General features: G+C 41.5%; 1 protein-coding gene across 1 annotated transcript in view; it reads right to left on the bottom strand.

The window, feature by feature from the left end:
- Positions 1 to 13488, bottom strand: part of USH2A (usherin) — a 3586186-nt gene that overhangs the window by 2784918 nt on the left and 787780 nt on the right. The window contains exon 14 of the mRNA XM_069233891.1: positions 8112 to 8295. Coding sequence (XP_069089992.1) covers positions 8112 to 8295 — 184 coding nt within the window. The remainder of the gene's footprint in view (positions 1 to 8111; positions 8296 to 13488) is intronic.

Genomic DNA, 13488 nt, shown 5'->3' with positions numbered 1-13488 from the left:
CACAACTGGCGCAGTTTACAGAGTTGTAAGGACCCCCAGGTACAGTACCTTTGTAAAACAAGTAGAAAATAGGCCAGTGCATGGAATCTGGGAGCTAGGCATCGCTGGATCCGTGGTGGCGTTGGTTCTGGTGGTACGGGGCAGAGGTGTCGCCCAGTGGCGTTGGGTCCTTACTGCAGAGAGGTGGAGGTGAGGTAGCGTTGGTTGCGAGGTGTCGGTCCATTGGTACCTCTGGCAGAGACGAAGTCACGATGCTGCAGAGCGACCTCACGGGGTCGTGCTCACCTCATGGGGTCACAGGCACCGCGACGGAGTCAGGTGTCACGAAAGTCGGTGTTATGACACTATGATCTCAGCGAAGTCGTGCAGGATCATCGTGCTTCTGCGAGGTCCATGGTGCAGGTTCTGTTCAGCAGCGTCCTTAGCGAAGTTGCGCGGCGTTGTCTGGCATTGTTTCACAGGATTTGTCCTGAAATTCACTTCCAGCGGGGGCCGGGAATTGGAATGGCATCCTCTGGTAAGCTAGAGTCCACAGTATGGACTCAAAACTGGATGGTGAAACCTTTGCTGTCAAGGAAGCTTCAAAACAGGAGGCATGCTCTTCCTCAAGCCCTTGGAGATACCCCTCAAGCCGGAATGCACAACAAAGTCCAGTCTTTGTCCCCTTTCACAGGCAGAAGCAGCAACTGCAGGATAGCCCAACAAAGCACAGGCACAGGCAGGGCAGCACTTCTCCTCAGCTCTTCAGCTCTTCTCCTTGGCAGAGGTTCCTCTTGATTCCAGACGTGATCTAAAGTCTGGGGGTTTGGGTCCACTACTTATACCCCTTTCTGCCTTTGAAGTAGGCAAACTTCAAAGGAAAGTCTCTGTTATTGACAAGATCCTGCCTTGTCCAGGCCAGGCCCTAGACACACACCAGTGGGTTGGAGACTGCATTGTGTGATGGCAGGCACAGCTCATTCAGGTGTACGTTACCACTCCTTCCCTCCACTCCAGCTCAGATGGCTCATCAAGATATGCAGGCTACACCCCAGCTCCCTTTGTGTCACTGTCTAGAGGAGATTCACAAACAGCACAACTGTCAGTCTGACCCAGACAGGGAATCCACAAACAAGCAGAGTCACAGAATGGTTAAAGCAAGAAAATGCCTACTTTTTAAAAGTGGCATTCTCAAACTAACAATCTAAAAAACGACTTCATTTACAGATGTATTTTCAAATTGTGAGTTCAGAGACCCCAAACTCCAAATTTCAATCTGCTCTCAAAGGGAAGCTGCAGTTTATGGATATTTAAAGGCAGCCTCCAATGTTAACCTATGAGAGATATAGGCCTTGCAACAGTGAAAAACGAATTTGGCAGTATTTCACTGTTAGGAAATGTAACACACATCAGTACATGTCCCACCTTTAACATACACTGCACCCTGCCCATGGTGCTACCTAGGGCCTACCTTAGGGGTACCTTACATGCATAAAAAGGGAAGGTTTAGGCCTGGCAAGTGGGTACACTTGCCAAGTCAAATTGAAGTTTACAACTGCATACACAGACACTGCAGTGGCAGGCCTGAGCCATGTTTACAGGGCTACTACTGTGGGTGGCACAATCAGTGCTGCAGGCCCACTAGTAGCATTTTGATTTACAGGCACTGGGCCCTCTAGTGCACTTTACTAGGGACTTGATAGTAAATCAAATATACCAACCATGGAAAAGCCAATTACACATATAATTTACACAAGAGCACTTGCAGTTTGGCATTGGTCAGCAGTGGTAAAGTGCCCGGAGTACCAAAAACAGAGTCCAGCACACAGTCAAAACATGGGAAGGAGAGGCAAAAAAGACAGGGGAGACCAGGCCAAGGATGCCAGGTCTAACACCTGTCTGCACGACAAACTCCATGGAAAAGTCAGGTGCCTTCAGCACGGGAGCTGTGCATGCGGCTGCCTTCAGGGCATCAAAAGCTCGCTGGCGAGACTCAGTCCAGATCACTTTTCTGGGCTGCTTTTTGAAAGTTAACTCAGTCAAGGGAGCAACAATGGTGCCATACCCCTTGACAAACCTCTTGTAGTATACGGTGAGACCTAAAAAGTGTCTTGCCTCTGACTGGGGCTTGGGAGGCTCCCTAAATGTATCCAGGTCTACCTTTAATAAGGTCATATTTTGTGATAGATATTTCATATTTTATGGCCTTGAAGGTTTTTCTAACAAGAGGCTTCTTTGTGGAGCAGCACAGTCTCTAGGACTGTAGCAGAGCTATTAGCCCTGGTTGGCCCTCCTGAGTATTGAGAACTCATTGATGAAAGACTGCTTAGTTTGAATTTTGTTACCACTGTTAAGCCCTGGCAATGTTAGCGCTACCTAAGCTTTATCACCCACCCCCCTCAGCAGACTGCACCTGAGGCACAAAAGGTGAGGGGGCAGCAATGCAGTGCAAGAGTGGCCACCTGCCCCAACTCATTGAGGCAAGGAACACATTCACCTCTAGGCTCTGGGTCCCCCTTCTACTAACACCACCAGGCCTTCTCAGCTGGTGGATCACAGGGGGTGTGAGGCTCCACCCTTCTATGTTTCCTTGAGACCTAGCATTCACTACCAGGATCAAAAGACCCAGCTGCAAACTTCTTCCATTCTTAGGTTGACTCGACAGTATCAGTAGAACCTTGTGTAGCTGCTCCCAACTGAGGTCCAAGCTCCTCACAGTCTCTTCTCACCGCAGATAATCCTGGTGCAGGGTGATCCAGTGCATACTTTTTGCTTAGCTGGCTGCCACAAAGTGAAGGAGAACCAGTACATCTTCCTAAAAGTTAATGTCGCTCTCACTCCGGTTACACTTCTCCACTCTCTTTTTATACTATTGTAGAAGGGTACGGACACTCCGTGGTCAGCTCTCTGTTTTTTTTTTTTTTTTTACTGTAACACATTTTTTTAATGTTTGTGAATTTGTGTGAATGATTCAGTGCACTGATTTACTCTGGTACAAGGCTTTTGTATTACTTCACAGCACATGGATGCGGGGTTGCGGCTATGAGTGTGATCACTGCTTTGATGCACTTTGTTGGAGTGTGTATGACCTCACTTTCCTCTCAAAATATAGCGTATGTATCCTAACGTATTTCAAGTGCTAAGTAACCTGATGGCAACAGCAATATTTTCAGATGATGTAAAAAGAACACATATTAGTGAACATGGTGTACTTGTACTGTTTCTAGTGAAACTAACATATTTAATGTCAATGAAATTTTACATTTTAAACTCTGAAATAGACCATTCCCTATTCATTAATCATTTTCTTCTTGTAGACCTTTACCTAAATACATTATTGTTTTTTTCACGTCTTGCAAGAAATGTATGGTTCACCAGAACATATTTACGCAGTGGCGGCTGGTGACATTTGAAAATCGTAGGGAGTAAAAGTCTGGGTACAACATTTATACAGTGAGAGAAGCGAGCAAGGTCAATGGACAAACATGGGGTTCAGGGTGGATCCTCCTCCAAGAAAACATTTTAAAAATATTGAAAAATGGAGCATTTGAAAGGAAATAAATTTAGTGAGAAAGCAAGGTTTATAAAGCAGTGGGAATGTATACTCTTGAAATATTAAGCATGTTAAAAACTGCCCCATATCTTACTGCATTAATATGTTCACCTCTTAATGTGCATATGGTACACTGCAACAACTTCAGGCCCTTTAAAGTGTGTGCTTACACAGTGTCTTGCACTACATGTGGCATAAGCTTTGGAAGAACATGCTCTAAACAGGAATCAGGAAGCACCCACAGCTGCTGGCTGCAATCAGTCATAAGAAACTATTTGCAGACAGGTCTCTAAGTGGGATGAAAAAAGTGGGGTCTAAAAGGGAACATGCAAAATATAGTTCTGTAATTCCCATTGTGTGCCACCCGGCCAGTATTTTGGTTTCTCCCTGAGATGTTATTGCATCCAGAAATATATCACACCAACTGACATACACCTAAAACCTGTCAGCACTGCTGGCTTTGTCAATGTTTGTTAGCTGTTTAAGATACATGAGCAACAACAATGATTAGTTATAAATAATTAACACTGGAAATGTTTACATTCTGAAATTGTGAGACTCTGATTTAAATATTAATGAGGCCTGTGGAAGGAGTAGGACCTTCTGTTATGTGTGCTTTATGTTTGATATGTTTGCCGTTTTTCTCTTCACATCTCATCCATCTGCACATTTTTAACCTCCCTTTCCACTTCAGCTCCCTCTTTTTACTATCCTCTGAATGCACTTTATTGCCTCCCCCTCATTTTACTACACCAAACATACAATGTACCCATTCACATCTAAGCACTTTATTTCTGTCCTTTTGCCTTCTAAATATGTTGACCTGCGTGCACCCTCTTCACACACAGTTACACTGAATTTCTATTGTAACTGGAATAAATGACTAATGTTCTGTGTGCTCTGCAGAGATGACAACCCACTGACAGGCACTTTGCTTTACCTTCAGCCTCAACACCAGAGTTCAATCAAAGCCCCTCATAAACACCTGGCATGAGTCAAAGTGTGCAGTATGCAAGAGTATTAAAATGCACAGAAAGCAGCATGATGAAACAGCTAACTCTCTTGGGAATGCAACATTAAGTAAAATGTAAAATAAGAAAGGAACTAAGGGCACTGATTACAACTTTGGCGGAGGGAGTTAACCCGTCCCAAATGTGACGGATATCCCGCCCGCTGTATTACGAGTTCCATAGGATATAATGGACTCATAATACGGCGGACGGGATTTCCGTCACAATTTGGACAGATTATGACCCCTCCTCCAAAGTTGTAATCAGGCCCAAAATTGCTTTTTAACATTCATTGTTTGCATATCACTTCATGTTTGTGGCATTAATGTTTAGGGCATGACAATAGGGCCAGGTTTAACATTATGCAGCAGACAGCTGCCTTTACTGTAAGCATATATTTCTCCCTTTGCGCTCGGCTCCGATATTAGGATACATTTTGCAAGGAAGCAAGAACCCTGCTCTTCTTTTTGATCAATTTCACAAGGGAACAAATACAGCAGCTCCACTTCTAAAGGAGCCAGCGATCTGCAGCAAGGGCTTAGGCTATCACAGTGGGGGAGACTAGTGTGACAAGGTGTTTCAGTACAATAAAAATAGCAAAAGACTAGCATTAGAACACTTACCCTTACCAAAATGAGAAAGGTTTGGGATCTATGTCTATGAATGATGAATGGCTGCCCTAACGCAGAGGTCAAGACTCCAACACCCGAAACCATGATGCTAAAAGTGTCACTGGCCTATGGTGGATACTGGCATAGACCACAATGGAAATAAACAGCTTTAGAACAGTCAGTCCTGTGTCATGCGTTACAGTGTAGAAAGTTGATTTACTGCCTGGCATCCGTCTCCTGCTTCAGAGCGAGGCATGGCAGGCAGCCTGGGACAGACAGCCCGTTAATAAATGCATCAATTTGTTTAGAGTTACGATTGCATCTCTGAACAAATTGTTTTTTGCTGTAAATGTGTACGAATTTCAGTGGGGTGCAGCCCCTCAGCTCTAAAGGAGAAACCAACCCTGTATTTACATCTGCCGCAAATCCATGAAATAAATATAATTTTACATAAATTTGGCAGCCCAAATCCATGTCAAAGCTAATATGGTGTTGATTGTGTAATTTGGTAATGTATAGTATTCATAATTCTGTTTAATTTCAATTCGCGGTTATAGAATTAAACAGTGGTTTTAATGAGTGTTTGTTACATTTCACTTCATGTTTATCAAACCTGATCATACCATGTTTTCCTTTGTACAGTTTTGAAATATGAACAAGGTACTTCAAACTATTGAGAATGTTAGAAATGGGGTCTTTGGTTGGCAGTCAGGTTACCCCCTGTCCAAGCAAGGACCTTCACTCTAATCAGGTTAAGTCACACACAATCCAAATGATCCTGTGCCCACCCTCTGGTAGTTTGGCACTGAGCAGTCAGGTGTAACTTAGAAGACAATGTGTAAAGTATTTGTGCAATAAATCATATCATATATTGTGCAACATATCATAACACAATATAAAACCACAAAAAATCACCACACAGTGTTTAGAAAAATATATAATATTTATCTGGATAAATGCAGGTCAAAACGATTAAAATGCAATAAGTAAATGTTGAAATATCACTGAAAAGTGATATGAAGTGTCTTAAGTCTTTTAAAAGCAAACAAAGTCTCTTACAAGCACAAAGTACCTGGTTTGCGTGAAAAATCTCCACAAAGAACCGCAGAGGAGGAGAAGCATGGAAACAAAGGGGTGTGCGTCGATTTCTCGAGCCGCATACTGCGATTCATCATTTCGTTTTCATGCAGGGACGGCTGTGCATCGTTTTCTGGGGCTCAGTTGTGGATCCTCTTCAGGTTGCAGGGTTTTCAGATGCTCTGGGGACAGTGCGTGGATTTCCTGCACTGGCAGAACAAAGTCACAGGAGCTGCGTCGATTCGGTGGGCGTTGCGTCAAATTTTCTACCACACGGCAGGCGCAGCATCAATTCCTCTCTGGATGTTGGGATGCCTCTTTCCGGTTCGGCTGTGCGTCATTCATGTGGCGCTGCGTCGATCTTCTCGTTGTGAAGTCGGGCTGCGTCGTTCCGGTTCGACGTGCAGTGAAATTTTCATCGCAGTGCAGGCTGTGCGTTGTTTCTGGCAGGCTGGGCGTCCAATTTCGCTGCACAAGGAGTCCTTCTTGTAGAGATGAAGTCTTTTTGGTCCTGAGACATCAGGAAACAGGAAGCAAGCTCTATCCATGCCCTTGGCGAGCACTTCTTCACCACAGCCAGAGAGCAGCAGTCCTTGACAGAAAGCAGATAGGTGAGTCCTTTGGGCAGCCCGGCAGTTCTTCTTGGCAGGATGCAGATTCTGGTTCAAGTTTCTTCTCCAGGAACTGTCTGAGTTGATAGGGGCAGAGGTCCTGTTTATATACCCAAATGTGCCTTTGAAGTGGGGGAGACTTCAAAGAGTGGCTTAGAAGTGCACCAGGTCCCCTTTCAGTTCAATCCTGTATGCCAGAGTCCCAGTAGGGGGTGTGGCAGTCATTTGTGTGAGGGCAGGCCCTCCACCCTCCCAGCCCAAGAAGACCCATTCAAAATGCAGATGTATGCAAGTGAGGTTCAGTATCCTGTGTTTGGGGTGTGTCTGAGTGAATGCACAAGGAGCTGTCAACTAAACCCAGCCAGACGTGGATTGTACGCCACAGAAAGATTTAAGTGCAGAGAAATGCTCACTTTCTAAAAGTGGTATTTCTAAAATAGTAATACTAAATCCAACTTCACCAGTCAGCACGATTTTATATCACCATTCTGGCCATACTAAATATGACCTTCCTACTCCTTTCAGATCAGCAGCTACCACTCAAACAATGTATGAGGGCAGCCCCAATGTTAGCCTATGAAGGGGGCAGGCCTCACAGCAGTGTAAAACAAATGTAGGTGTTTTACAATACCAGGACATGTAAACTACATAGGTACATGTCCTGCCTTTTCCCTACACAGCACCCTGCCCTATGGGTTACCTAGGGCATACTTTAGGGGTGTCTTTTATGTAGAAAAAGGGAAGTTTTAGGCTTGGCAAGTACTTTTAAATGTCAAGTCGAATTGGCAGTGAAACTGCACACACAGGCCTTGCAATGGCATGCCTGAGACAAGGTTAAGGGGCTACTGATGTGGGTGGTGCAATCAGTGCTGCAGGCCCACCAGTAGCATTTAATCTACAGGCCCTGGGCATATATAGTACACTTTACTAGGGGCTTATAAGTAAATTAAATAGTCCAATCGGGTATGATCCAATGTTACCATGTTTAAAGGGAGAGAGCATATGCATTTTAGCACTGGTTAGCAGTAATGAAGTGCGCACAGTCCTAAAACCAGGAAAAAGAGTATCTAAAATGTGGAGGGAGGCAGGCAAAAAGTTAGGGGCAAACAACCTTAAGGCTGTCAGGTCTAACAGAGAATCTCTAAATTGATCAAGTAAATTCATATTCCTTTGAGTCCAAATTTCTACTTCTCATGGCATTACACAGAGTTTACACGTTCAAGAACAACCCATGCATCCACCATAAATAGATAGTATTGTTTGGACTTACCTTCCTGAATGTGAATCAAATCCATAATACATATCTTTACAGAGGTCACATCTCTGCCCAGTCACAGAACTATCCTGGCAAATGCATTGACCGGTGAGATTTTGGCAGGTCTCTTTCTTTGACCCATTTACATGGCATGAACATGCTAAGCAGTGTGTTGCATTGTAAGCAGGCAGATAAAAACCTGGTGGAAAACAAATGTAAGAAACATAGAGTCAATTCATTATGCATATTTCGCATTTAATTGGGCTCACAAGTCAGAAATTGGGCAGTTTGTAAGCTTCCTTCTGCTAGTAAATCTAATATTGAGTCACTTAACTGGAACAATTTGTTTGCCAATAATAAGAACTGAGGGACACATTGTCAGTGAAATGTCACAGCTAACAAACCAACATGTCTAAAAAATTAACAATGAAAATCATTAAGCAGCAATTCACCCACCTTCATGCAAAAATGCTACATTTTCAGAAGGTATTGACTCTACACTTCATGAATTATTTAAAATTATATATCTGACTGATCACCAGTGAACACTATAAAAAAAATACAGCAATTTGGTTTTCTACTAGACCTAACTGGTCAATATTTGCCCAGTAGATTAGCAGCAATGACAAGACTCCATAAAGTCACCATCACCATATTACTATTCAGTGTTTCGTTAGCAAACAACTTTGAAGAGCACTGAGCTCTAAAAATGCTAGAGTGTTAACGTTGCTCTCAGGATGTAACATGCTGTAGAATAAGACAGTGCTACAAGAACTAGGAAAAAGGAGTTCCCAAAATGTTCTGTACTTTTCCATAAGTTAAGCTAATAGATTTGAGGTGTTGTGATTCTGTGCATATCATGTTCTACTGTGTAATCCCTAACATCTATAAATAGGTTTTAAGGTAATTGCTTAATTGTTGGGATAAGTACATCTGGAAGAGGTTGTGGTCTTAAGGAATTGATATTTGTGCTTGTTATATGAACCTTATTATTGCCCAAGCGTCTGTGCATATTTGTGCTCGAACTTTTTTTCAAGAAATTGGGGATAGGTTATGTAAACACAAGATGCTTACTTTGTTCTACCAATTTACTCAATAGTTTGTTGCCGTTCTCAAATGAGCACACTGCAATACTAAATATGTTGGCCTTTCCTAGTGAATATAAATTGTTCAATCAATTATGTTATACTAGTACAGAGCACACATGTGTACTAGATCACAATTTATGATCCACTATATATTTGTTATCAGATTGCAAAGACAGAGTTACCTTGAAATTATAAAAATAAACTATGTCCCTCATGTACACAACTATTTTAGAGTGGGAAATACTCTGAATTAGAAAATCAGAGACTTTCCAACTGCAAAATGGCATTCTTCTACTCAACAAACCTAAATAGTGACTCAGTAACATGCTACTGAATCTTATGGAATCACTTATTGGGTTTGGGAATAAATACAGGTTCAGCATTTGGAAGGGGCATTTTAAGGGCATCCCTTCCAGCTACCAAATCTTTAAGCTATCAGAAAGGTGGTAAGCCATTCGCAAATCCCCAAAGGAACTCTTCCCCTTTGACAATGTTCAATAAACGTTTTATGAGAAGACAAAAATGTTTGTTTCATTTTCCTTTTATGAACACATCCCGTTTTCCCTTCAGGAAAACGGGCTGTATTTGAAAATAAAGATTGCTTTATTATTATTATTTTATTGTAAAAGCAATCACAAACATGACATTGTGGTCTGCTGACCCCAGCAGGCCAACACGTCTGTCATTGTAGCCAGTTGTAGTGTGTCTGAATTTACAATCTACTTCATGCATAACAATTAGGTAGGTCGAATTGCAACCCACTCCAAAAAGGTTTTTTGAGAACCAACCTATTAATACATAGGCCAGTTCTCAAAACGACAATGAATTCATTAGAAATTGGGGCACAAATTGCAACTTCTAGTGACAAAATCATTTTTGTACATTCCTTCTAAGAAATCAAAAATTGCGAATCATTATTAGTAACAATTGACAATTCCTTACATGGAATCCTTGAGCATGAGGGCTCCAATATTTTCTAATTCTGTACAACCTAAGAAATCTATTGGTGTAAGTCGACCTCTCTTACCTTCACTAGCTGGTTCGTACAACACACTAAACTTGATGTTTGCAAGATTGTTAGCATTTTTCCACAAAATGGTAATTCCCTCCTGACTCCATGACAAAGGAACATACTCCTGCAAAGGCCTGACCCCAAATCATATTCCTCCGAGTGTCTTGAGTGTAGGTGTACAAGACACATGTTTGTTTTCTATGAGTTCAGGGAGCATACAGCAATAATGCATTTTGGAAATCTAGAAAACAACTGCAAGCTAATTGCTACTTTAGGCTACCTGTGTTTTGGTTGCAGTAATCATCTGTCGGGTGCGTGGACCATACCATAACCACATAATATTAACATTTACCCATCCTAAGTTTTCTATTGCTTGGTGCTAGAACTCCAATGCTCTCCTTGGCTGGTCAGGAGATAGTCCTGAACATGGAGTATGCCAGATTTGTAGCATTTTTCTAAACTATGTTAATTCTCTCCAGTCCCCCTCATTAAGAAACACTTAATAGGTATTTAACCTGTATGAATTTTCAATGGGTTCATTGTGCCCACAGCAATATCAGTTGTTTGTTAAGTTTAAGACATGTTCTTTAAAGAGTACATTTACATGCACACAATTTAAAATACAGTGAGCATTCCCATAAATGTTGCTTATGTATAGACTGTCATTTCAAAATTTCACCCTTCACCAACATGACCCTCCCTCCCTCAACTACTCTATGCCAACCTCATGTCCTATAATAATGTTATTCATCAAGGCCAGCTCTGTAGTTTCCAAAATTCCTTTGTTTTCAGCTTCCTTTAGCTTTTGATGCATTCACTGGTCTACCAACACCTATTGTAGATAAGCTGAGAAGAAGTCATCTCTGTCCTTTATAAGGTGCTGAGAGACTCTATTACAGCCCCTAGAATCTCACATTTTCCTTTTTGACGTCTGCAGGGATGGAGCATATTTGATTAAAACATTTTACAATAACCAAAGAATGGGTGTTTTAAGATAAGGAATGGCGCTCACAAATATCACACACAATTATCAAATGACAAACAAATATTCAATCGTGCTCCTGGAAGGGAAGAAAACCACCCCACTTCCCAAAGATTCCAAATGGAACAATATTAAATAGAATGTCCAAGGCACTCATATACAAAGTAAAACTCCAATCCAAAGTTTTCATAAGTAGCACAGTTTCCTCGTATTTATTGCATCATTCTTCTTCAATGTCGTCCCAAATCAGCCCAGCCAACACGTGTTCCGTCATGCAACCAATCCTCGCTTTGACTTCATCAGGGCTGTAATTAGCATAGTTAATTATCAAAAAACGTCACTGAATTACACAACCACAGGTCATGTGTGAGTGTGCTTCCCAGACCTCACACAATTTTCCAAGATACCATAGTTGTCCATTATTAAGTGTCATTAGTAACTGCGATCACCAATAACATTGTTAAGAAAAAGCAAAGAAAGTACAAGGAAAAATGGTGGGTTGTGAATCATACCATAAATGTAATATGATCTCTCAGCAAAAAAATAAAAAAATATATATAAACATAAAGTCATGTTGTAGTGCACACCGCCCCACGTGCTGCATCCGTGAAGGTAAAGCACCCTCTTCACCAATTAGTATACCATCCCAATTATAGTGCATTAAAGTGACCACGAAGTCAAAATCGAACTTGCCTCCACTAAATGAAAAAAGATCGGACATTCTGACAATTCAAATTTATTTGATGTCATCTACTGTCAAATCTCTTCCAAGGTCCCATGTTAGGCAAACATTCAAAGATCGATGTAGCTCCTATAAACTGTATCTATCAAAAATATCAAGTATTAAGAAACTGTAAATAATGCATGAATAATTAACCCAGCTAGTATCTAAGGTCTAATAATCATGTTCCAAACACCCAAGTTCCTCATGGATGTAATACTGTGCTTTCTTTAGCAAGCACCCACATTGTTAGTCACAATAGACCACTCCATGTCCCTAAAGCCCCTAAAATCCCATCCACTTAATACACAATACCCGGAAACCTGTTACAAACAGGCCAGCATAATGTAACATTCTGCCAGAAAGTCACTGTTACATTACAATTAATCAAATGACGCCGAAGTTCCAAATAGCGGTCATTCAAGACAACACGTATTAAACTAATTTTCCCATAATATAGAGTACGACGTCTCTATCTGCTCAAAATTAAAGTTAAAATTCAGCCCAATACTCGTCACCCCTATTTGTAATCCATAGTCGCGTCCCAAAACCACACTCACCTCAATACCAGCATTAATATCACAGTATCTTCCCACTTGAACGGCGTGTATGCATAGGTGTTCATCCACCCTAGTTATACCAGGTGTTCTTATATGCCTATGGGCATAGCAGTAGAAAGCGGACTAGCCCACTCTGCCTAACGTCCGCCATTAAATAGACCGTAACACTTTGTTACCATGCAATTTCAAGTATTTCTCCAACCGCATATTTATTAAGGAAAGGCTGGCTTATAGTCCTCCCTCTAGATTTCAAACCGAGTACAAGGATCACGCTTATATGATGCACCGCACAAATTATTTCTCATTATTCCCAAAACAAAATGGCGTGTAAACATTAATATCTGTGTACCTCTTTAGCATTGGGTTTTCTTGATCGTAGTCATACAACAACGTAGAGAATGGACTAAACGGTAATCCTGTATCCACCATTAAAGTAGGTTGTAGCCTCACTGAAGAATTATTCCATTTACCCTCAACATTCACTAGGGTCAGTCCTAGCATTATTCTAACAGATTAAGCAAAAGGCAAACTGCAATATATGAAACCCAAACTACATACTAAAATTGTCAAATCAATAGTGATCCATTCCGGAGATGGGTTACCTCCTTACATAGAAGCAGCACGTGTAGGGGCCCCTATATGCATACATTCTGTTACAATTACACATACTCACAGTTGGTAAACTGAAATACAAATCTTAATAATACAATCCTCAAAGTCAATACACATGACTAATAGTACTTAGTGCCCCCACAGTAATAATTGATCAAATAGTATCATATTTTCTTTAGTCTCCCAAAAACAATTCCATCTCATGATTGGTGTTCAAACCCTCCTCAACAGTTCTGAGTCTCAATATCCAAATACATTCTCTTCTTCTGAGACGGAGTTCCCTATTGCCCCCTCGATGGTCTTGTGGTATTTGTTCTAGACCAAAGAATTGAAAATTCTTAGTCTGTCTTTGCGTTATACATTGTCTCACGTGTAAGGCAATAGGATACCTAACATCATCCTGTCTGACAGCCCTGA

The sequence above is a fragment of the Pleurodeles waltl genome, chromosome 5 (genome assembly GCF_031143425.1).
Source record: "Pleurodeles waltl isolate 20211129_DDA chromosome 5, aPleWal1.hap1.20221129, whole genome shotgun sequence".
Lineage (NCBI taxonomy): Eukaryota > Metazoa > Chordata > Amphibia > Caudata > Salamandridae > Pleurodeles > Pleurodeles waltl.
Note: the sequence above shows the minus strand (reverse complement) of the source record. Positions and strands in the feature narration are given on the sequence as shown.